The following is a 23,749-nucleotide window of genomic DNA, read 5'->3' on the forward strand; positions in this document are numbered from 1 at the left end:
TATTAGTTCACGAGACCTAGAGATTCTTTCATTTTCACGTCCTTCGTGGCGTTAAACTTTCTTTGGTCGATACCTTCATTTATCGAAGTGTCGGACCACTTCCATGGTCCCCCCCCCCACCTGGTCAGTGTTTAGAGGATGGTTGCCCAGTTGTACCTCCTCTTAAAGCAATAATCACCTCCATCGGTCTGAAAGGGTTAAACACCTATTTTGAAGATTTTGAAATATTTGACATCGCCCGTGCAAAGTAGACTATCTGCATTCGAATGCAAAGAACCACAAAGAAGTCCAAAGCGTTACAGATGAACAGAGTTAGATGTCAACGTTACCATATATTGTTATCCTACACTCTAAGGTGGTAATAGTGAATTGTTTATGAGGTGGTTTGAGAGGGGGAAGTGGTCGTCCCACACCCCCAGTCTATGACCTCAAACGGCTCTTAATGAGCGGGTGTGGTCTCCAGAAACTTCACCCACGGTAGCCTGCACTGGCTTACAGCCAGATTGCACCGGTGAGGTCAAGATGTGAAGCCTACTCAGCTGTTTCCAAACCACTTAACGTACAGCTTCTACATCGGGGGGCTAAAAGTCACTAACTTTTTAACGGTACAACCTCCACCCCATTCGCAAGGGAAAGCGACCTCTATCGGGTCACATATTTCGTTCAAACTTTGGAAAGAGGAGTTGATGTTGCTTTTTATTTAAAGGGGCCTGAAACATCTAGGTTACTGGCCCATAATGATACGAGATAAAATTAAATGTAGTCCAATAATAATTAAAATTTAAAAATTACCCACCGACCAGAATTTTTAAAAAATGATTACGAATTACAACAATCAGTGGATATAATTCGCAGTGCCTTATTTTTTCACGAAATGATTTAAAAATAGATGAAAAGAAATGAATAAGGCATTGTCTTTGAAATTAAAATCATATATTTCACTCAAAGTGAAAGTTAAAAAAAAAAAAACAAATGCCGAGCTCGATAGCTGCAGTCGCTTAAGTGCGCGGCCAGTATCCAGTATTCGGGAGATAGTGGGTTTTAACCCCACTGTCGGCAGCCCTGAATATGGTTTTCCGTGGTTTCCCATTTTCACACCAGGCAAATGCTGGGGCTGTACCTTAATTAAGGCCACGACCGCTTCCTTCCCACTTCTAGCCCTTTCCTGTCCCATCGACGCCGTAAGACCTACCTGTATCGGTGCGACGTAAAGCAACTTGCAAAAAAAAAAACATTAAATTATTAGTGGCAGTAATAGCAGAACTGTTTTATAATTATGGGATTGATATCTTATGACGATTATAACTTGCATTAAAATGACAAAGACAGACTAAACCAGAACTAACAGAATAAAAATTAGAAACACATTTTTGCTAGTTGCTTTACGTCGCACCGACACAGATAGGTCTTATGGCGACGATGGGACAGGAAAGGGCTAGGAGTGGGAAGGAAGCGGCCGTGGCCTTAAGGTACAGCCCCAGCATTTGCCTGGTGTGAAAATGGGAAACCACGTAAAACCATTTTCAGGGCTGCCGACAGTGGGGTTCGAACCTACTATCTCCCGAATACTGGATACTGGCCGCACTTAAGCGACTGCAGCTATCGAGCTTGGTAAACACATAAATAAGCCTAGATCTAATTCATTAGCATGCTAATATTTCATAATTATAAATAGGGGTTAAATTATCAGCAATAGTGAAAAGAAATTGGAGACAAGGTCTAATCACTGGTCATCATCCCGTAGAAAAAGGGGAGGGGGGGTGGTACTCGGAAAATTTGTCATCCGTTGGGATAGTGACCTGTTTTATCGTGTTTAAAAGTCAATTCTCTATTTGTTTCTACCGAGCTCGATAGGTGCAAATAGAGAATTGACTTTTAAACACGATAAAACAGGTCACTATCCCAACGGATGACAAGGTCTAATCACTGGTCATCATCCCGTAGAAAAAGGAGTGCGTTGCATATTTGGAAGCTGTACCAATGGGACATAACCAAATGTCTCAGCCTGAGAAAGTCCGATTCGTCGGCTGAATGGTTAGCGTACTGGCCTTCGGTTCAGAGGGTCCCGGGTTCAATTCCCGGCCGGGTCGGGGATTTTAACCTTCACTGCTTAATTCCAATGGGTCGGGGGCTGGGCGTTTGTCTTGTCCCCAACATCCTTGCAACTTACACACCACATAACACTATCCTCCACTACAACAACACGCAGTTACCTACACATGGCAGATGCCACCCATCCTTATCGGGGGGTCTGTCTTACAAGGGCTGCACCCGGCTAGAAATAGTGACACGAAATTATTATCAGCCAGAGAGAGATCATCACTGGCTGCAACAATGTAAGGTAACGGAGGTAATGTGACTGCTCCCCTAGGAAAGAGGATCTACATAAAAAATACTGAGATACGTGTCCAATAGTTTGTGACATTTGTTATTTAACGACAAAATAGACCTTAAATTTTACCGGCCTGTATACATGTATGCAGTTTGCATGTATCCGAAGCACCACTGGTTTAGTGGCAAGGTGGGAATCTGCGGTTCGAGAAGTACCAGCCCCTCATTTTTAACTTTCTTTTTCTCTTTCCTTCTCTTTTTAACTGAATTGAAAAAAGGTATTCATTGACTAATACTATATTTTGTTACAAACCGGGCAAGTTGACCGTACGGTAAGGGGTGCGCAGTTGTGAGCTTGCATCCAGGAGATAGTGTGTTCGAACCCCACTGTCGGCAGACCTGAAGATGGTTTTCCGTGGTTTCCCATTTTCACACCAGGCAAATGCTAGGGCTGTACCTAAAGACCACGGCTGCTTCCTTCCCACTCCTATCCCTTTCCTAACCCGTCGGGTGACGGTGCGGCGTAAAGTAAACTCTAAAAATAAAATAAGTTAAAACATATGTGGTATAACAGATTCCATTAATTACGCGGACATGTTTTTAAATGGGAAACCATCAAAACCAATCTTCAGGGCTACCGTCAGTGGGATTCGAACCCAACTCCCTATGCAATGCAAGAAGATAGCTACGTGACCCAAACCGCGGGATCACTTGCTCGGCCGTCCGACTCGTTGGCTGAATGGTCAGCGTACTGGCCTATGGTTCAGAGGGTCCCGGGTTCGATTCCCGGGTGGGTCGGGGACTTTAACCTTAATTGTTTAATTCCAATGGCTCGGGGGCTGGCTGTGTGTGGTGTATTCAACATTAGAAATCATTGTAGGTAGGGCCCTTATCTTCACATAGATACAGGTCACCTAATAGGCAGTCTACGACAAAAAAAAACCCAGACCAGGCCTCTCCGGAGGCCATACGCCATTTATTATTATTATTATTATTATTATTATTATTATTATTCATATAATTATATATATTGGTTGTTGTATTTAAAAAAATGTTTTCCCCGTAAAACGTAAAGAGAACTTCATCCTCTTCTCAACTGCACTTATTTCTAACCAATAACACCTAGTGTAAACAAAAAAGTAAGACCAGGATAAAAATATGAGAAATACGTGCCCTATTAATAGTGCATGGCATTAAGAGTGAGTTCTTTCGGTGTGAATTCTAGCCCTTCAGTTGTGAACTACGAAACAGCTGACAGGCAGGATGGTCTTGTCAGCCTGTTCAGAGAGCGCGAGCACGGGTACTAAAAAGCTAATTATGGTGTCAAGTTCCCAAGGCTGAGTGCAGACATCACATGGGTACCACCAGCTTGGAAACCGCTAGTCATGTTGCACAGCCCCCTTGATTCGTACTATTATAGTGTCAAGTTCCCAAGGCTGGATGGAGACATATCAGTTGGGAAGCTCCAGTCATATATCACGGCCCCCTTTATCCGTACGAACAGAGATTCTGTCACTATACTAACGCCCTCTGTAACTTACAAGCCGTGGGGTTCTTAAAATTAGCTAAGTGCAGATAGGCTGGGAAGAATTGCAAACAAGAATATCCCGCATACAGTAGAATCTCGCTTATCCGACATTCCGTGTTATCCGACATTGGTAGACTTAATTTGAACTTTTGGTGGAGACTAAATTCAGGCACACCCGCTGTGGAGAGTGCGACCATGGGACAAGCACTGGCCTGACCGCTGGCGGTAGGACCGTTTTTTTTTTCTTCTCAAGGACAGGTGCAGTGAGTCTTCAGTCATTGTTCATTGTAGTACTAGTTGGGTGCGGATGTTATGGTTTTCATATCCTCTGTGAGTATAGCGAGTAAGTGGAAGAAAGTGATTGTTTCTATGGAAGACAAGTTGAGTGCATTAAAGAGACTGGACAAAGGGGAAATTCTTCAAAATGTGGCTTCAGATTATGGTGTTGGATGTGTTACAGTGGGAGACTGGAAAAAACAGAGGGAAGAAATTGGAAAGTGGCGCTCTACCAGAGCAGACAAAAACAATGAAAATATGTGAGTACGAAAAAGTAAGTGAAGCACTGTTTCTTTGGTTATCTCAACACCGGGAAAAGGGCCTGCCAATATCTGGCCCCATTCTGCAGGAAAAGGCTGTGCATTTCCAGAAGGAGTTTAATGAAGGGGACACTAATTTCCCTGCCAGTGCTGAGTGGCTTGATTGGTGGAAAAAACGGTACGGCATTAGGCAGCTTAATATCTGTGGAGAAAAGGTTCTTCTCGTAAGACATCTGGAATGTTTTCGTTCAATACTGCATGTACTGAACAATGATAATTCAATAAACAAAGTACCGTAAAACATGTCATTGTTTTAGTACTAGAGTATAGCCTGTCTGTCTGTTTCAGTTCATTTTCAAAGTTATTCTGTATTATCCGACATTTTCGGTGATCCGACGTACTCCAGGTCCCGTTTAGTTCGGATAATCGAGACTCTACTGTACTAATATTTACGTAAAGTCACTTGATTGAATATGACCTTACCTGAAGTCAAGTTTTACTGATTATTTCGGCGCTCCTGAGATGCCTCGTGGTCTAGTACAACCAGCTAAACGCTCTAGGTGTAAGTTGCTTTTCAAAGAATGTTGAACATTTAGGGCAGGGCCTCTCAAACGCCCAAAATCTCACGCGTGCAGATAGAGGCGCAAGAGCTCCGTGCACTGTGCATCGCTGCCGCTCGGCATGGCTCGGATCAACGCTTCGTCTCTGGGCTACTCGGCTAAGCTCGGCTCAACTCGCCTATGCTCGGCTCAAGTCAGCTTGGATTTGGAGCGCTACGGCGCAAGTGGGGCAGAGGGAGACAGGCGGAGCGAGCGAGACAGGCGTGAGGAAAGAGAGAGTAAGCGCTATTGCTCCAAATCGAGGAGTGGGGGGTCTGCACTCTGGTCAACCAAGCCAAGTCGCCTCTTGCACCGTGCACAGTGCATGCACCCTGAGAGGCCCTGATTTAGGGTATCTTACAAACCCAGACCGAGCACCCGGCGTTTGTACTCTGCGCTACAACAGCTGCCTCAGCCCAACTTATGCCGCGCGCGGCCGCCCTGCTTTATTATTATAATTTGTTTTTGGTCGCACCGACACAGATAGGTCTTACGGCAACGATGGGATAGGAGAGGCCTAGGAGTGGGAAGGAAGCGGCCGTGGCCTTAAGGTATAGCCCCAGCATTTGCCTGGTGGGAAAATAGGAAAGCACGGTAAACATTCTTCAGGGCTGCCGACAGTGGGATTCGAACCCACTATCTCTCGGATGCAAGCTCGCAGATGTGTTCCCCCTAACCGCACGACCAACTCGCCCGGTCCGCCCTAATTTAAGCGTGTATACAATCGTATACGATATCTTACCTTACAAAAGATGCTGAAAGTGTCATCCTTCCAAATGAGGGACTTCATAAATACCATTAGAATTTTCTTCACAGGAATAGCGACAGTTATGACTGTTCACACGACCAATAAGATGAAACCAGGCCTCATCCGACAAGAACACAAGCTGTGGGTCGAATAAACCATCATTCAATGATGCAAGATCATCATCATCATCATCATCATCTGTTTACCCTCCAGGTTCGGTTTTTCCCTCGGACTTAGCGAGGGATCCCACCTCTACCGCCTCAAGGGCAGTGTCCTGGAGCTTCAGACTCTTGGTCGGGGGATACAACTGGGGAGTATGACCAGTAACTCGCCCAGGTGGCCTCACCTGCTATGCTGAACAGGGGGGCCTTGTGGAGGGATAGGAAGATTGTAAGGGATAGGCAAGGAAGAGGGAAGGAAGCGGCCGTGGCCTGAAGTTAGGTACCATCCCGGCATTCGCCTGGAGAAGTGGGAAACCACGGAAAACCACTTCCAGGATGGCTGAGGTGGGAATCGAACCCACCTCTACTCAGTTGACCTCCCGAGGCTGAGTGGACCCCGTTCCAGCCCTCATACAACTTTTCAAATTTCGTGGCAGAGCCGGGAATCGAACCCGGGCCTCCGGGGGTGGCAGCTAATCACACTAACCACTACACCACAGAGACGGACTTAAATATTACGACTTCCTGACGGGGATTCGAACCCACGTCCTTTCGGGCGAACCGAGCACGCCTTTACCGCCTCGGCCAGGCAGCCCCTATGATGCAAGATACCACTCAAAATCTCTCACTCTTGTGGCTGAATCAGTAGGTTTTTAACAATGGGCCCGTTTAAACCTGTGCGGTTTAATGTGTAACAGCTTTGTAGCTCTGTGTGCACAAGAAACCGAAACCCCTACTTGTTGTGCTAATTTTGTGAGCAATTTATTTGGTTACCATTCAGAATTCACACTAATGTCATCTAGCTTTTCCTTTAAACTGTTCGTGTGCGCGCGCATGTTTTTTTATTAAGCACTGAACCAGTAGTTTCACATTTATTTACATTTACGTGAACCTGTGCTCATGAAAATACTGAACAAATGCATCGAGCCGACTCGTACTTAAAATAACTTTTACATACGAAAATACGATGTTGTCCGCCTCTGTGGTGTAGTGGTTAGCGTGATTAGCTGCCACCTCCGGAGGCCCGGGTTCGATTCCCGGCTCTGCCACGAAATTTGAAAAGTGGTACGAGGGCTGGAACGGGGTCCACTCAGCCTCGGGAGGTCAACTGAGTAGAGGTGGGTTCGATTCCCACCTCAGCCATCCTGGAAGTGGTTTTCCGTGGTTTCCCACTTCTCCAGGCGAATGCCGGGATGGTACCAAACTCAAGGCCACGGCCGCTTCCTTCCCTCTTCCTTGCCTATCCCTTCCAATCTTCCCATCCCTCCACCAGGCCCCTGTTCAGCATAGCAGGTGAGGCCGCCTGGGCGAGGTACTGGTCATACTCCCCAGTTGTATCCCCCGACCAAGAGTCTGAAGCTCCAGAACACTGCCCTTGAGGTGGTAGAGGTGGGATCCCTCGCTAAGTCCAAAGGAAAAGCCGAACCTGGAGGGTAAACAGATGATGATGATGATGATGATGAAATACGATGTTGCAGTGGTAACTCTCTCACCATGTTAACAGCTGAGATTCAGACTGGCTGTTGATGCTAGGTCGAACATGTGCACGCTCCTTGCAAGGTCAAGAAATACGCGCTCCCCTCCCGTAGAGCTGCTTAGGTCTCGGAGAGTAGAAACGGCGCTGGACGGTCTGGATTTATAAAAGAGACCATGCACATCAACCTATGACTACTAAAAGTGTTTTGGTGAATTAATTTGTCACGTAATAATTATTTTTAAATGTTCACATGTCTCGGAAGTGTTGTGTACACACAACGATCCGCTGCTTTCCACGCCACGCCACGCCACGCCACTCCACTCCACTCCACCAGAGGTGTGGTAAAAGGCCGGTAGCGTTCACACGAGACACTTCGTGTGGCGCAACCTCCGTCCACTCTTGTCAACAGCAGGTTGATGTCAACCGGCCTGAAGTGTCTTCCACTCTGGGTGACCGGAAGCTCACTGAATCAGTTTAGCTCGTTCACACGGTCAACATAATAAGCTACAAGTTTGAAGATTTCGTTTCGTTTCAAAATGTCGGTTCCATTCATAGATACTGAAAAGCTAATAACAGAAATACAAAATCGTCCTTGTCAGTGGGATTAACGAACGACATACTATTCAAATAAAATAAAAGGCTTCAAATGTGGAATTAAGTTTCCCATGAAGTGATTCCACTTTTTGCCGAACTGGACAACTCCAAAGAGAGAGAAGTTGATAACTACAGTAATAGGCTATATGTGTTACATGTTAACTATTTATTCGATATTACAATAACATGGGTCGTTGAAAAATAATTAATCAAGGTTTTTTAGCAGTCTTCATTTCAAAAGAACTGCTTCCAATTAAATTACATAATAACGTTTTCTTAGTCGGACCGAACACGATAGCTACAATCGCTTATGTGCGGCCATTATCCAGTATTCGGGAGATAGTAGGTTCGAACCCAACTGTCGGCATTCCTGAAGACAGTTTTCCGTGGTTTCCCATTTTCATACCAGGCAAATGCTGGGGCTGTTCCTTAAGGCCACGGCCGCTTCATTCCCACTCCTAGCCCTTTTCTGTCCCGTCGTCGCCATAAGACCTATCTGTGTCGGTGCGACGTACAGCAACTTGTAAAAAAACAATCTTATTCGTGAGAACTACCAGTTTTTTATTGACAGAAGGTAGCAAGGCCATACTGGTAGCTCACTAAATCAGTCGTTCAAACGGTCAACATTGTGTGCGTCACAAGTTTGAAGTTTTTGTTTCAATATCGGCGGAATACATTTTCTCATGTTGGTGTCCTGACGCTGTAAACTTGCTTCAAGGATTGACAACAATTCAAACAAATTCCCACTCATACGAAAGCAATTAAGGAATATTTTTAGATCACTGGTACATTCATCTAGAAGAACGATGAGCCCCTCGTTCTAGGTGATATAAATTCAATGGATGGACCCAATGAACCTTAGGACTGTTCTTTCACCTCAACCTTCTTTTCGTAAGAATAAAAATCCCAAGGATAATGTGCGCGTCCATGGACCAGATTCAAACCGAGACGCAAATATGTGGTGGGGACGAGAAGTTGCCGGCAAGTTGACGGAAGTAGACAGCAAGTGTCTGAAGTTGAGTGGAGTGGCGTGGCGTGGAAAGCAAGTGGGCCGTGTGAAAGGGCCCTAATGGTATGTGATGGGACGAAATGTTAAAATTTACGCACTGACTATGGTTTTTTTAATATTAAGAAAATGATTATGAATTTAAAATAATCAGAGGGTCTAATTCGAAACGCCTTATTTTTTTATAGAATGATTTGAAAAGGCATTGCCTTTGAAGTGAAATCATATTTCATTTAAATCACAAGTAGAAGAAAAAATTTAAAACACACAGACAGACTAAGACAGGGTTAATGGAATAAAAACGCAGTTAACGACAACAATTTAGGCAGCTTCTTCCTTCGATATATAGGAGTGCGCCGGGCTGAGTGGCTCAGACGGTTGAGCGTCTGGCCTTCTGACCCCAACTTGGCAGGTTCGATCCTGGCTCTGTCCGGTGGTATTTGAAGGTGCTCAAATACGTCAGCCCCGTGTAGGTAGATTTACCGGCATGTAAAAAAACTCTTGCGGGACTAAATTCTGGCACCTCGATGTCTCCGAAAACTGTGAAAGTAGTCAATGGGACGCAAAGCGAATAACATAGTATTTAGATAGGAGTGCTTCATTATAACTAGACATCAGATTTTTAGGCAGTAATAGGTCAGAATGCGAACTAATTTGGTTATTAGGAAGTGTCGTGCAACACGTTCTTCCATAACGTAGTGAGAGTAACAAATTCTAGGAGTTCTATAGGCCGTACCCTTAATATCTATGAATATTTTATCGCATAACCGTTGTATAGGGTAGAGTATACTCATTACTCGCTTAAATAAGTCTACATTCTAACGTATCAGTGTCTAAAAATCCGGACTCTTGTTATATAACATGACCGATCCGAAGACGACATAATACCACTGCTTCTCTCCGAGAAATCCGAAGGAAGTCTTCCAAACCTTCGTAGTTCCTTTAATCGATCTCTATTTGAAAGAGGGGTGGCCTGCCACTCCATCGAAAAGATCGGTATCCAACACCTATTTTAATGAGGACATTACAGTTGGTGAAATTTGGAAAGAACCCGATAGTGCTTGCATAAACTGGCTCTGGAATTTCCTAGAATGACTGAAAATGCAGTCCAATTGTCATCATACCTGAAGAGTTGAAAGATACGGGTATTCTGTGTCCCAGTAAGCAACGCTTTTGAAAAAAGGTAGCTTGAAAAATAAAATAGTGTTACAAAAGAGAATTATAGCTCCAAAGAAAGTAACTGCTAGTCACGAAAAAAAAGGAATAACCTACTAGCTGGCCCGCCCTTCCCCTTCAGCGAGGGTGATGAAAGCTTGTAAGTAGAAGTATTAGTAGTAAAGACGACACACTGGAGAAACGGCACCTGTTTTAATCTATGAAAGAAAGAATATATCGTTTAGAAGAGTAGCTTACCAGTAATAAGCCGGCCTGTCGGGAACAACTGGTTGCTATTGTAATTGAAGGCGCGAAATCTAATGCCACGGAGATAAGAGAGCAGAGGTCAAGCGTGGAGATCACTCCACGTCACACGACTGATGGGAGGTTTTCCTCCAACACTGAAATTTCACGGCAATTAGATGGAACAATCTTTAAAAATCCCTTCTTTATTAGAAGCGGGTATACTTACAAAGCTTGTTCCGTCACTTCAGGGCTTCCTAATCCAATAGGAAATACATTTATCGTTAAGGGGACAGATTTACCACACAATCCAAGAGTGAAGCATTGCATTTCTTGCATTTATTGTGGGAAAAATTCCGCCCAGTTAAAACAGGTGCGGATAAAGTTATCAGAAAATATAAAATGAGGACAGGAACCAGATGTTACTCATTTTTCATCCAGATTCAAACGAAGCAAATTACGTTTTAAGTCAGGCTCACCTAAAACATTAGTACCACTGTGACGAATCTCGCATGTTCTCAAGTACTGAAGGTAGTGGGAAGGAGGAAGGTATTTGTACAAGACATTTTAAATCACAGTTATGTTGCGAAACCCAATATTTTGGCAGTGATGAAACGTTAAGGTCCATCAAGTACTGGATATTTAATATATGTTGAGAATAAAATATTCTCTTCACTCACAGTCGCTTGAGAAATTCGACCCGTGGCAAGTAGAACGACCGACTAATTCAACCAGAGTCAACCGAAGGAAAGTAAGGTGAACAAGTTTATTAATCATAATTTGAGGTAGGAATCTCTAGAACAGGGCCTCTCAAACGCCCAAAATCTCATGCGTGCAAATCGAGGTGCAAGAACTCCGTGCACTGTGCATCGGTCCCGCTCGGCTCGGCTCGGACCAACGCTTCGTCTCTGGGCTACTCGGCTAAGCTCGGCTCAACTCGGCTCGGATGTGGAGCGCTATGGAGCAAGTGAGGAAGCGGGAGACAGGCGGAGCGAGCGAGACAGGCGTGGGGAAAGAGACAGACAGCGCTATTGATCCAAATCGAGGAGTGGGGGTCTGCACTCTGGTCAACCAAACGAAGTCGTCTTTTGCACAGTGCACAGTGCATGCACCCTGAGAGGCCCTGCTCTAGAAGCTTGGTTCCTATAATTTTGATTGTTCTAATCCCTGTTATCAAGATTTGTCATTATTGGCGACATATTTCTTACACCTTGTATAGATGAGTCATGCAGTACCCGAGCAATGAACTCGTGTCCTGTGGTAGGTTCGAACGCTAAGGAAAGCATTTTTTTATTCTTATTCTTGCTAACTTGTCAGTTCGACACTTTCTATTCTGATCAAACTTTGAAAAAGTTAGTTGTCTATCGTCATAATCGTAAATGACTATTCCCTCAAGTTTGTACCGACCAATTCCAGTGACAACGAAATACACTTTTTTAAATTTAAAAATATTCTGACATAAGCACATCAATCCAGAAGAACGGAACAGAGGAAAACGTATCAATTGGACATTTAGACAAACGTTCAAAAGAAGTTCTTACGGTATCTGCATTATAAAACAAATAAGATTTTGCCCTTTTGATACATTAACACTGTATTTAAGAAGTAACTTTAACCTCACGTCGTTGCGCAACAGAAGAATCATTATTTCTCTAAAAACGTTAAATAAAATCGTAAGAAATAAATTTAATTCCATAGAACTGCTCAATGTTATTTACTTTCATGTTCCAAGAGCTGGAGCTCGCATGAACATAGTATTTCAGTTCCAAGATCTAGAACATCTCATCACTTGAACTCGCCATTTATTGAAATGCTACGATTTTACAACACATTTGCTGCAGGAATAGATTTATTTTAAGAATCACACACTGTCATTAATACACATTTAAAGGCCTGCGTTTCTAATTTCTAATTTATTAATTCAGACTCCTTCTTCTATATAACAGGTGCTCTTTAACGTATATACTATTATAGTCACTTACTACTCTAGTTATATCCTTGTTAAAATTCCAGTAGTTTTCATAGTGTAGAAATAATCATTGATGTACTCTGGCTTGTCATTTTCTCTGTATATGTTTTCCATTCATTCTTCTTCCTGTCTTTTATTATGTTCAACATTATTATTATTATTATTATTATTATTATTATTATTATTATTATTATTATTATTATTTACCAAGACGACGATGGTTAGACTCGGTTTCTAACGATTTAAAGATAAGAGGTATAGAACTAAATGAGGCCACAACACTAGTTGCAAATAGAGGATTGTGGCGACGTTTAGTAAATACTCAGAGGCTTGCAGACTGAACGATGTATGTATGTATACTTACATGTATGCATTATAAGTAGAGCCCGGATTTTTATGCATTAATAGGTTAGAATGCAAACTTACTGAAGCGAGTTGCAAGTATAGTCCACCTTCACAACCGTTGCGCTATGGGGATTGCATAGACATTAGGGGTAAGGTAAATCAAAACCCCTGTAATTTATGTTACTCTTACTACTCTATGGAAGAGCGGGTGGCCGACACTTCCTACTAACCAAATTGGTTTGCAATCTAACCTATTACTGCATAAAAATCCGGGCTTTAATTATAAGTACTGTTGACTGTTGTGTTAAGGTACTGTATTGGGCATACTGCCTGTGTACTAATACATACATACATACATACATACATAAATAGTAATTTAAAATGATGAATCAGATTTTTCAATGCTTATTTTTACTGGTTTCTTTCCTTTCATTGCGTGTGTAGACAATATTTTACAGCATCAACGTTGGTGTTTCAAGGGTGCACGAAAATCTGTACATATCGTATCTATAAGAGGTGGAGAAACCTGAAGAAAGCTGTAAGATTAATGCCAGTTTGAACCCGAAATTTATAACATTTTTACATCTCGTGGTATCGCATTGCGCTTGTCTACACATGCTGCGCGACTTTGATGTCCCTTGCCTTCTGCCGCGACAGTGACAGCTTCAGTAGACTAGGAGGAAGTATTCAGTGAGAGGCCTGCAGTATTCAATGAAGAATGCTGGACAACAGTTTGTCGTCAACTCCGGGTGGAGTGATGCGCTGGGCTGCGATATCTTGTCTTGTTTCGTACTGTGCTGTGTAGTGTTATTAGCTGCACTGAAGAAAGGAAACTGACAACTTCGGTTCCGGTCCCACAGACTTTTGGGCAGCCCTTTTAAGGTACCAGTTGTTTACATACAGAGAAGCACAATCATATTGAGAGTGTCAGCCCTGATGTCTACTTTATTAACTTCGAAAGGAATAGTTTTCCAACGGTTTAGTTACATACTCCTAGGATATTTTCCGAGGGGGAAATAGTGTGCAGATAAACATACTCCCTGTCAAATCCTGTATGTTTATATTATATAAATCTCGTGTTTAGTAGGTAGAAAATACAGAAAAACAAATGATTCATGCAGGTTTGAATCCGAATGTTACCATATTTGTACATCTATTATACATCATTCCATGTTAAGAAAACAGTACTGCTCTTATGAACCTACAAGGAACGAACACACCCCCTTCTTAGACATCTATAATTCCTCACGATTAAGGAATATGATGTCATAAGAGCAGTTACTTAACATGGAATGACCTACAGCAAAAAAACACTCTTACAAAGCATAGAATTATGGATAGTTTTTTGTGCTCAGAGGACGACAGAGCGAATTATAACATGTAACTATGACCATAACTTATCATAGCAACGCTACTGACCTAGTATATGTAAATGACAAACACTGGTTGACACTGTTACAATGGTGCCGAGAAACCGATGACTAATTCCAGATAGACCCCCCCCCCCACTCCCACTCGACGTCAAAATATATCCATATTAAAACAGTGCCAATACTGCTTCCTATTTTATTAACTACGAAAGGAATACTTTCTTAATAGCTTACTTACATGTTTGCCTAAAATGGCTTCCTTAGGGTAAAAAGTGCGCAAAAATATTTATTACGACATGCAGTGCGCATGCTTTTGAACCATGAAGGAAAAATGATAACAAATAACGAGTTTACTTACTCCAGGCTTCGATGACGCCGCTGATGGTATCACTAGGAGACTCCATGACTAGGACGATGATAACGTAGCAGCTACACACTCGTACACTATCACATAACACTATTTCCTGATGCACCACTCAGAACACACGAGTCAATTACCACTTCACCACCATCGTTCTCAAGTTAGCGATCATCATACGATTTGTGTTCTACAACAACACCCTTCCTAACACAGGTCATCTTCACATAAACTGTGCACAATGGGGAATGTCATTAATCATAAGATTAGAAGTAATTTCAAAAGAATCTTAAATTGTGTACAGAATGTTAATATCAACCAGAGCCGATTCATTTCGAAAACTCTAGTACCGCCGAGGATTCGAATCGCGGTCAAGTCGGTGAAAGCCTAACGTCAATGTCACTCAGCTGTCTATCGACAAGATTTCAATCCCCACCTGAACAGTGGGGCGGGTGACATGAGCAGTCCTAAAGCGTACTCGCGTCTCATTGGCCAGGAGCTCATATCACACCCGTCAATACACAGAGGCGATAATAATAATAATAATAATAATAATAATAATAATAATAATAATAATAATAATAATAATAATAATAATAATAATAATAATAATAATAATAATAATTCTTACGAAGTCGTGTCATTTAGGTGCCCTACATACCTATTTCGACACTTTGATAAAATAAAACAGAGTATTAAGAAGATTGTACTGCAATCTATAAGGGGACTGGAATCTTCTGAGCGGTGAAATTAATAACGTCGGGTGGACGCAGAATGCGCCACCGGATTAATTGAATATACCAACAATTCTGACGTGAGAACCTAAAATATACTTTCCAGTTCTTTAAATGTCGAGTAACTCGACTGGGATCGACCACGCGAAGTGTACAAACTCAGTTTCGATACATGGTTTCTAGCATTTACTCAATTGTACATACATCTTCATTATAGACAGCGTTAACTTCGCAAGCCACTTAACTATGCGCTTTCACAATCCTCTATTTGCGATTAGCTCCGTAGTTGTAAACCTCATTCTTAAGTAATGAAAAACAGAGCCTTATTCCCTATTCATTTAGCATGAGCACTCCACCGAAACCGGTTTATACGGTTCTTTTTTTCTTTTTTTCTTTTTTTTGCAATTTGCTGTAAGTCCCACCGACACAGATAGGTCTTATGGTGACGATGGGATAGAAAAGGGCAAGGAGTGGAAAAGAAGCGGCTGTGGTCTTAATTAGGATACAGCCCCAACAATAGCCTGGTCTCAAAATGGTAAAACATGGAAAACCATCTTCAGGGCTGCCGACAGCGGGATTCGAACCCACCATCTCCCAAATGGAAGCTCACAACTGCGCGCCACCTAACCGCACGGCGACAAACTCAGTCCATTCTCCTCATTCGAGAACTCCTTCCTTACAGCATACAGTCTATTGCAACTGCAATTAGCATTGCTACGCCTTGATTCGATGTAATTTATTACGCTACTCTCCTGGAAGAGTAAACATTCTTGGAACCTAATATGATCCACCTGTTCTAGTTTTGTATTTCCTACCCGACATTCAATCCTCCCTACTAGTATCACTTTATTCTCGGAAATGTGAATGTTCATATCGTATTCGCTGCATTTGTTTTCACGACTACCATCAGGACCAAGTCGTCGGCAGAGGCCGAACTGTACACTACAGTAGATTTTCATCCAGCCAAATCTCTCCGTAAATGATCCATGTAAAATACGAACAAAAAAGGTGAAAGACGAGAGCCTTGTGGAACCCCTGTAACTACTCTGAATGAAGAATTAATTCTGTCATCAATTCTCATTGTGGTCCCACAATCTGTGATATCGTAATTCCTCAGTGAGGGATTCTTGGTCTTCTGGTATATTCTTTCTCTAGATCTACGAAAGGAACATAACTGTCTTTTTCCTTTCAAATAGAGAGCAAAGGTGTGGTAGGGTCAGAGAGAGAGAAGCATAACGAAAGTCATTGTTTATTTTGTGGGGAAATAATGTAAGAGGCGATCTATTGAGAGTATGTAGAAATGACGCACTTAGAGCTAAATCAAAAATAGAAAGAGAAATAATTCTATACTATTGTTAAAGTATTACACAAAGTTTGGACTACACCGGAAAGAATTTTTCTGTATTCTGAAATGTGTGGCAAAAGGAATTGAAAAAAGCCCCAACTAAAAGAATGGATGGCATGATATGTGTTTATCCTAGAATATGTAGAATGTAGGACAAGAAGAAAGCTAATAATGTTTTATATTCACAAATTATCACCCCGTTTCTTTTTACAGAAAGATGAATTTAACGCATGTATCAAATAAATGAATTGCAATAAACGAATGCTCTCCCCCAGTTTCAGAAAATTCGCAACTAGGGGATGGGAGTATTCTATTCTATACTGTTCTGCCTTTTCCTCTCGTAGTATTTTTCTATTAATTAATTATGTAGTACAAAGATTTGTTTCTATCTTTCCTTCTATTCCTCTCGTAACATGTTCTTAATGTTTATCTTATTTCGGTTAACAGTCCATAAACTGGTGGTTTGATCACACTCTCAATGCCACGCTATCCTGTCTCAACCTTTTCATTTCTACGGAAGTACCACATCTGCTCTACTCTGCTTGTCATATTCATACCTTGGTCTACCCCTAGCGTTCCTACCACCTACAATTCCGTCGAAAATAAACTGTGAGCTTGCATCCGGGAGATAGTGGGTTCGAATCCCTTAAGATGGTTTTCCGCGGTTTCCCATGTTCAGACCAGGCAAATGCTGGGGCTGTACCTTAATTAAGACCACGGCCATTTCCTTCCAACGCCTAGGCCTTTCCTATCCCATCGTCGCCATAAGACTTATCTGTGTCGGTGCGACGTAAAGTCGCTAGCAAAAAAAACAAAAAAAACTGGGTGTCTTAAGACGTGTCCTAGCATTCTATCGCATCTCGTCAAATGTAGCCAAATCGTTCGCCTCTCACCAGTTCGATTTAGTATCTCTTCATTCGTGATTCTATCTACCCATCCCACCTTCAGCATTCTTTTGTAATACCACATTTCAAAAGCTTATATTCTCTTTCTTTCTGAGCTACTTATCGTCCATGTTTCACTTCCATACAATGCCACGCTCCAGATGAAAGTCTTCAAAAACATTTTTTCTAATTCCAACATTAATGTTCGCAATGAGCAGATTCATTTTTTTTAAGAAAGGACTTCCTTGCTTGTGCTTATGTCTGCCATAGTTAGTTATTCTACTGACAAAGTAACAATATTCAATTGAAGACCTCGGTGCAAGAAGGGGATAACTCACATTTTACAAATATTTCAGAAGGCACAAAAAACTAATTTAAAAATCTAGACATGGTATTTCATTCTATTGTTTATAAAGGTTTATTAAGGGTCTAAAGTTTATTTTGTAGGCATAAAATCAACAAAATAAATACATTGCTTTTAAGTAATCAGCAAAATTAAAACTGTACTTATCCTTTTTTGCACCGAAGTAGGAAGAAATAAATTTATTAACAGTTTTTTTTGCTTGAAATACTGTCATTCATTTGTAAATAAGTAATATATAAGAAGCAATATTAAGACAAATTCTCTGGCACTTTCAAGTTAAATGAGTCATACTCTAAGAAGAAGAATCATCACTTTTGGAACACAAACGCGATTCCGATATCAGAGATTCATAGTACCAATATGTCACTCTTACAAACATACTGCGATGCAAGTTTCAATGTATCCTTGAGTTTGGCATCCTTAATGGGAAGCCTACTGTTATATGCAGCGAGTGTTACTTGCTGTCCAGGCTTCATCAAAGGGGACTCTTCATAGTACATTTCACTCTGACGGTCACAGCATTGCAAGACATCTGATGTGCTTGAATAGCGGAAAATACGATATCTAGATGCACTTAATTTTACATTCGTCTTACTCGTAACATTCTTTAGGAACAGTGGTGTTAGATGACTGACGTAGTTCCGAACATGATCCTGTTTAACACCAATGACCCTGAACTTCATTGATGTGTTCTTAACCAGTTTTTATATTCTTCGGGTAAATAAATTCGTTCAGTTTTTCTAATGTTATTCTCAATGCGACCAACACATCGGTTGCAAGGCAGAAAGCTATGACCTGGTTCCGGAAATCGGTGCAAAATAGGGATATCTGCAGTATTTATCCCTTTCTTCCACCGAAAAAAGCGCAATCTTTATCCTTTATGCAGTACTAACAAGTGTTTTACAAACAAAAAGTGGAGTTATCCCCTTCTTGCACCGAGGTGTTCAATTATTTCCTGTAAGACTTAATTTCCTAATTGATATTTCGTGCATCACCTGACTTCGTTTGACTTGCACTCCATCGGTTTTGTTTTGGACTACTTTCATCCTTTCATCGAGTACTATTCCTCCAAGATCCTGTCCATACCATTCAATCATTACAGCAGTAAAAATATGTTTCTATATTTCTAGTTTACGAAATGTTTATAACTCTGTCGATCTTCTATTTAAAACAATCACCTCTGTCCCTCCACTACTGAAACAGACAGTGCAGGCTACCTACAGCCCCTTCCGTGTGGCTCTCCACCTGCTAGTGTTACAACAATCAATAAGGTGCCGAACCAACAGTATTTTAGACCCACTTCCGGTGACCTAACCTTGAAACTAAACCACCTTCGCTCTAGAAATGAATGTTTAACTAGGTACAGTATTGGTAATCGATGACCACTACTGCCGCGGCTACACTAGAATGTTAGCTTACCGTCACAAAGAAGGCCAGCATAAGAGAGGGAGAACAGGACTGAAGACCTAGAGCCCGCGTGTTTAGGCAGTCATAGGTTAGAATGCAAACTGATGATGATTATGCTTGTTTAAAGGGGCCTAACATCTGGATCATCGGCCCCTAATGGTACGAAAGGAGACGAAATTAAACAAATTAAAAGTCCAAAAGCTTCCAATGACCAGAATTTAAAACGTGATGAAGAATGAATGGATTGATATGAATTTAAAACAATCAGTGGAACCGACCCACAGTGCCGCACATGCAGAGAAGCTGGCGTAAAACGACAGTATTAATGATCAAGGGACTGCTTCTATAGCACGATTCTGAATCGATGATGCTTGTAGTCGAAAGGGGTCCAAAATCCAAGTCATCGGCCCCTCATAATGGTAATTATCGCTAGAAAAGTAGAACCATGGTATTTGTCATGTTACGGTACTAATCTAAGTAGCATAGACTCGCGGTTTTCCACACATTATGGTACTACTCACAGGTAATGAAATTCGCACATGGAATACAGGCTTATGGTGTTTCGCACATTGCGGCGCCATTTACAGGCAACGCAAACCTATGGTGTTCATCACATACATGTACTAACCACAGGGACCCGTACTATCCCGTGGTGTTCCTTCATATACTGGGTATTAATCATAGGCAAGCCAGAACCACGGTGTCGCTCATATAGTGCCACTAATAACACACCTATTTGGTACGTAACATAGTGGTACTACGCGCAAGTAAAAGCGACCCATGGTGTTGCCCGCGTGGTGGTACTAATCACAAGGAGTTTTATGGTTCTAATACAATTATCCCTTGGTCGCCCCTTTTAGTTGCCTCTTACGACAGGCAGGGGATACCGTGGTGTATTCTTCGTCTGAGTTTCCAACCCACAGGGGGTAGAATGGAAACTTACTGAAGCGAATAACAAGCATAGTCTATCCTGCACAACGGTTATGTTATGAATCTTGCATAAACTTTAAGGGTATCCCTGCATTTTATGCTTCTTTTGCTACATAACGGAAGAACTGGCTAGACATTTCCTAATAACCAAATGAGCTTGCATTCTAATCTATTATCGCTTCAATTATTATTATTATTATTATTATTATTATTATTATTAGGGGTCGCCCCTACGCGTGGATTAAGTCAGTTCTGCGGCCAGATATCCTTCATGATGCCAGCGGTGGTTGGTTGTGTAATGCAATGTGAAGGGTTGTATATACGCGTAACGTTGTCTATTAAGTCTAATAATAATCGTATTGCCACACCTGTATTAGCGCCATCTAGGTGGTTTGACTACCAGTTTCGACATTTCAGCCGTGCTGCTGTAGATTTGTACTGGATGGATGCTGTAGCTAAATAAATTTCATTCCATCAGGTCACAATAAGTCTGTCACCAGAGATCGTTAGATGGCTAACAGAAACAATGGCATGAGAGACCGAGTTTCCTACGCGGTTAGCATGAGAGATTGCGAGTTGCAGCCCCATTATTACTAAATTCTCATTCCTCGAGCTGGTGCAGGTTTTTTTTTTTTTTTTTTTTTTTTTTGGCACACCCCCCGGTAGAGGTGAGCTGCATATATAATTTTAAACTCATACCAGACCTCATGCCGTTTTTTTTCCAATTGACTTTACGTCGCACCGACACGGATATATCTCATGACAAAAATGGGATAGGGAAGAGCTAGGAGTGGGAAGGAAACAGCCGTGGCCTTAAGCATCTTCAGGGTTGTCGACAGTGGGGTTCGAACCCAATATCTCCCGGATGCAAGCTCACAGCTGTGCGATCCTAACCATACGGCCAATTCGCTCGGTCTTACCATTCTTGAATTTCTAGCAGGACCAGGATTCGAACCAGGAGACAGATACCTCATTAGCCCCGAAGATTGTTTTCTGTGCTTTCCCATTTTACACCATGCAAATCCTGGAGCTGTGCCCCAAATAAGGTCATGGTCGTTTCCTTCCCGCTCCTAGCCCTTTCCTAGTCAAAAAGCTCAAAATAAGTTACTAGTTGTCCGGCCCCGCGGTGTAGGGGGAAACGCGTCCGCCTGTCACCCGGCGGCCCCGGGTTCGATTCCCGACCGGACCAGGGTTTTTTAATTTTAATGATTAATAATGGAACTGTGTGTTTGTGACGTCCTTAATCTTCCTTTCCTCATACAGAACATTCCACACTACCGCCATTCCCATTAGATGCAGGTTCATACAATATGGTGCCAGTAGGGGCAAAATATCCACATGGTTCGATGCCCCGAACAAATAGCATTTAAAATGTTACTAGCAAACGGTGCAAGAGACAGCCTTTCAAAAATACACTACCTTATTGGGATTCATTACCACTGAGGCAGCTTTTAGTGGGTGAACGAGAATACGGCTTTGAGAGACGGGAGATACGAAATATATTCTTGAGCTTGGGCAGCTAGAATTGCTGCTCAATCCACTTGTAGTGCTTAACCCTTCTTAGAGATAAAAACTCTCTTTGTCTCAGTGCCACCAAGACTAGACTGTGTTACTCAGTCACCGTTAACAATATTAGCAACACCATTCACCGTGGAGTGTGAATCAGTCACTTAAGTAATACCGAGTCGCGGCTAGAAAGCTACAGTACATCCGAGTGAGCCTCGGAGTCCACGACATTCTGAGATTCTCAGATTTTAAAATAAATAATGTTAAAAATCTGCAGAGGGATGACACTGTCGTTAACTGTAAGGCGAAAACTTCTAAAATATTTTCTTATTTAGTCATTTCTTTTAGTCGTTATTCCATCATGCATTTATATTTTTTTAAATTTATATATCATCATGATCATCATTTCTCCTTATCCAGTTCCTGTCGGGTCGGTGCATTTATGACACTTCTCCGCTATTCCTCTTCCATCTATTTGTCCCAGTTAAAGTTCCAATTTCTTCTTCTTGCATTCCCCTTTATCGAATAGATCCGCTTTGTTCTATGTCTCCCTGTCGCTCTTTTTCGTTCGAACTTCATCTTCATTATCTGTTTTGGTAATCTTTTCTCCTCCATCCTCTTTACTTGTCCAAACAATCTCCTGCATCCTCTTTACTTGTCCTAACCATCTTAGTTTACTCCTATCAAATCTCTCATTTAGGGTTTTCCATACATATTCGTGTAATTATTTATTTTAACTTGCATTATTTCAACAAACATTCTTTTTGCTACGTCGCACCGACACAGGTATGTCTTATGGCGACGATGGGATGGGAAAGGCCTAGGAATGGGAAGGAAGCGGCCGTGGCCTTAATTAGGGTACATCCCCAGCATTTGCCTGGTGTGAAAATGGGAAACCACGGAAAACCATCTTCAGGGCTGCCGACAGTGGGGTTCGAACCCACTATCTCCCGATTACTGGATACTGGCAGCACTTAAGCGACTGCAGTTATCGAGCCATAACGTTTACACGCATGTTTGTAGCAAATTTTAAATCTGTACTTCTTTTGAGGACTGCGCATTCGATTTTAGTTCTAAAGGACTGTAATTGGCTTCACTGTTCAGAATGTAGTCGTCTTATCAACGGTGGAGTAATCGGACATTTTCGGTTACCTGTTGTGGTTTAAAGTTGGACATTATTAAAATTCGTTCCAGAAGATACTTTTTCCATACATATTTTAGTTACTTAAAAATCACTTTCCATTTTCTGAAGTCTCGACTCTATGATTACTTTTCATTGCAATTTTCTGTAATACATTTACCGACGTATTTTAATTCTTTCACGCGAGAGATTTTCTTGTTTGTGACATCGATTGATTTTTTGACTATGAGATTTGTACAGATTAAAAGGTTTGTATGTTCCAGTTTAAACATCAACACAAGGTTAATGGATGAGCTAGTCCCAAAGATACCAAATGTCCGGTTCTATAGCTAAATGGTTAGCGTGCTGGCCTTTGGTCACAGGGGTCCTGGGTTCGATTCCCAGCAGGATCGGGAAATTTAACCATCATTGGTTAATTTCTCTGGCACGGGGGATGGGTGTTCTTCATCATCATCATTTCATCATCACGACGCGCAGGTCGCCTGCGGGAGTCAAATCAAAAGACCTGCATCTGGCGAGCCGAACTCGTCCTGGGATCTGCCGGCACTAAAAGCCATACGCCATTTCATCTTTTTCATCACATCAAATCACAACTGCATTCTTTCTGCGTTTAAAAGCGCTATACAATACTACTCGTTATTTCCACTCCTTTAGCCATTTTAATCGGAACGCAGAAAGAACCTGTTTTTCGGCCCTCTACGAACAGACTTCGATTTTAATACTTCGTAAAAAAAACCGCAACATCCCATCATAATTCTTATTACTTCACAGCACAAAGCGTATTTAGTAAGTTTCAAACACTACACACTTTTACAATCATTTCTTAAAATATTATTAATCTAACGTGTGATGGGTTTCTCAGTACTGTGAAGTTTGACGAAGTTGTGCGTAACATCGTTAAGAATGCTGCAATTACAGTTTTAATAATCAATATTTACAGAAAACCTAGATCCATTCACTGATTATTTTAACGACTTTACGATTCATCGAGCTGAAAGGGAGAACATATTGAAGTTGA

The 23,749-nt window shown here is 41.8% G+C and overlaps 1 protein-coding gene across 4 annotated transcripts in view; it reads right to left on the reverse strand.

The window, feature by feature from the left end:
* Nucleotides 1-23,749, reverse strand: part of LOC136883357 (echinoderm microtubule-associated protein-like 2) — a 340,211-nt gene that overhangs the window by 156,751 nt on the left and 159,711 nt on the right. Inside the window, exon 2 of one of the 4 annotated variants that reach the window (XM_067155612.2) lies at nucleotides 14,421-14,627. The exons of 2 other annotated variants lie outside the window; for them this stretch is intronic. In XM_067155612.2, coding sequence (XP_067011713.2) covers nucleotides 14,421-14,466 — 46 coding nt within the window. In that variant the 5' untranslated portion in view covers nucleotides 14,467-14,627. Of the gene's footprint in view, nucleotides 1-14,420; nucleotides 14,653-23,749 lie in introns of all 4 variants that reach the window. One more of the 4 variants, XM_067155611.2, reaches the window with a different exon arrangement.

Source organism: Anabrus simplex, chromosome 11, assembly GCF_040414725.1.
Source record: "Anabrus simplex isolate iqAnaSimp1 chromosome 11, ASM4041472v1, whole genome shotgun sequence".
Lineage (NCBI taxonomy): Eukaryota > Metazoa > Arthropoda > Insecta > Orthoptera > Tettigoniidae > Anabrus > Anabrus simplex.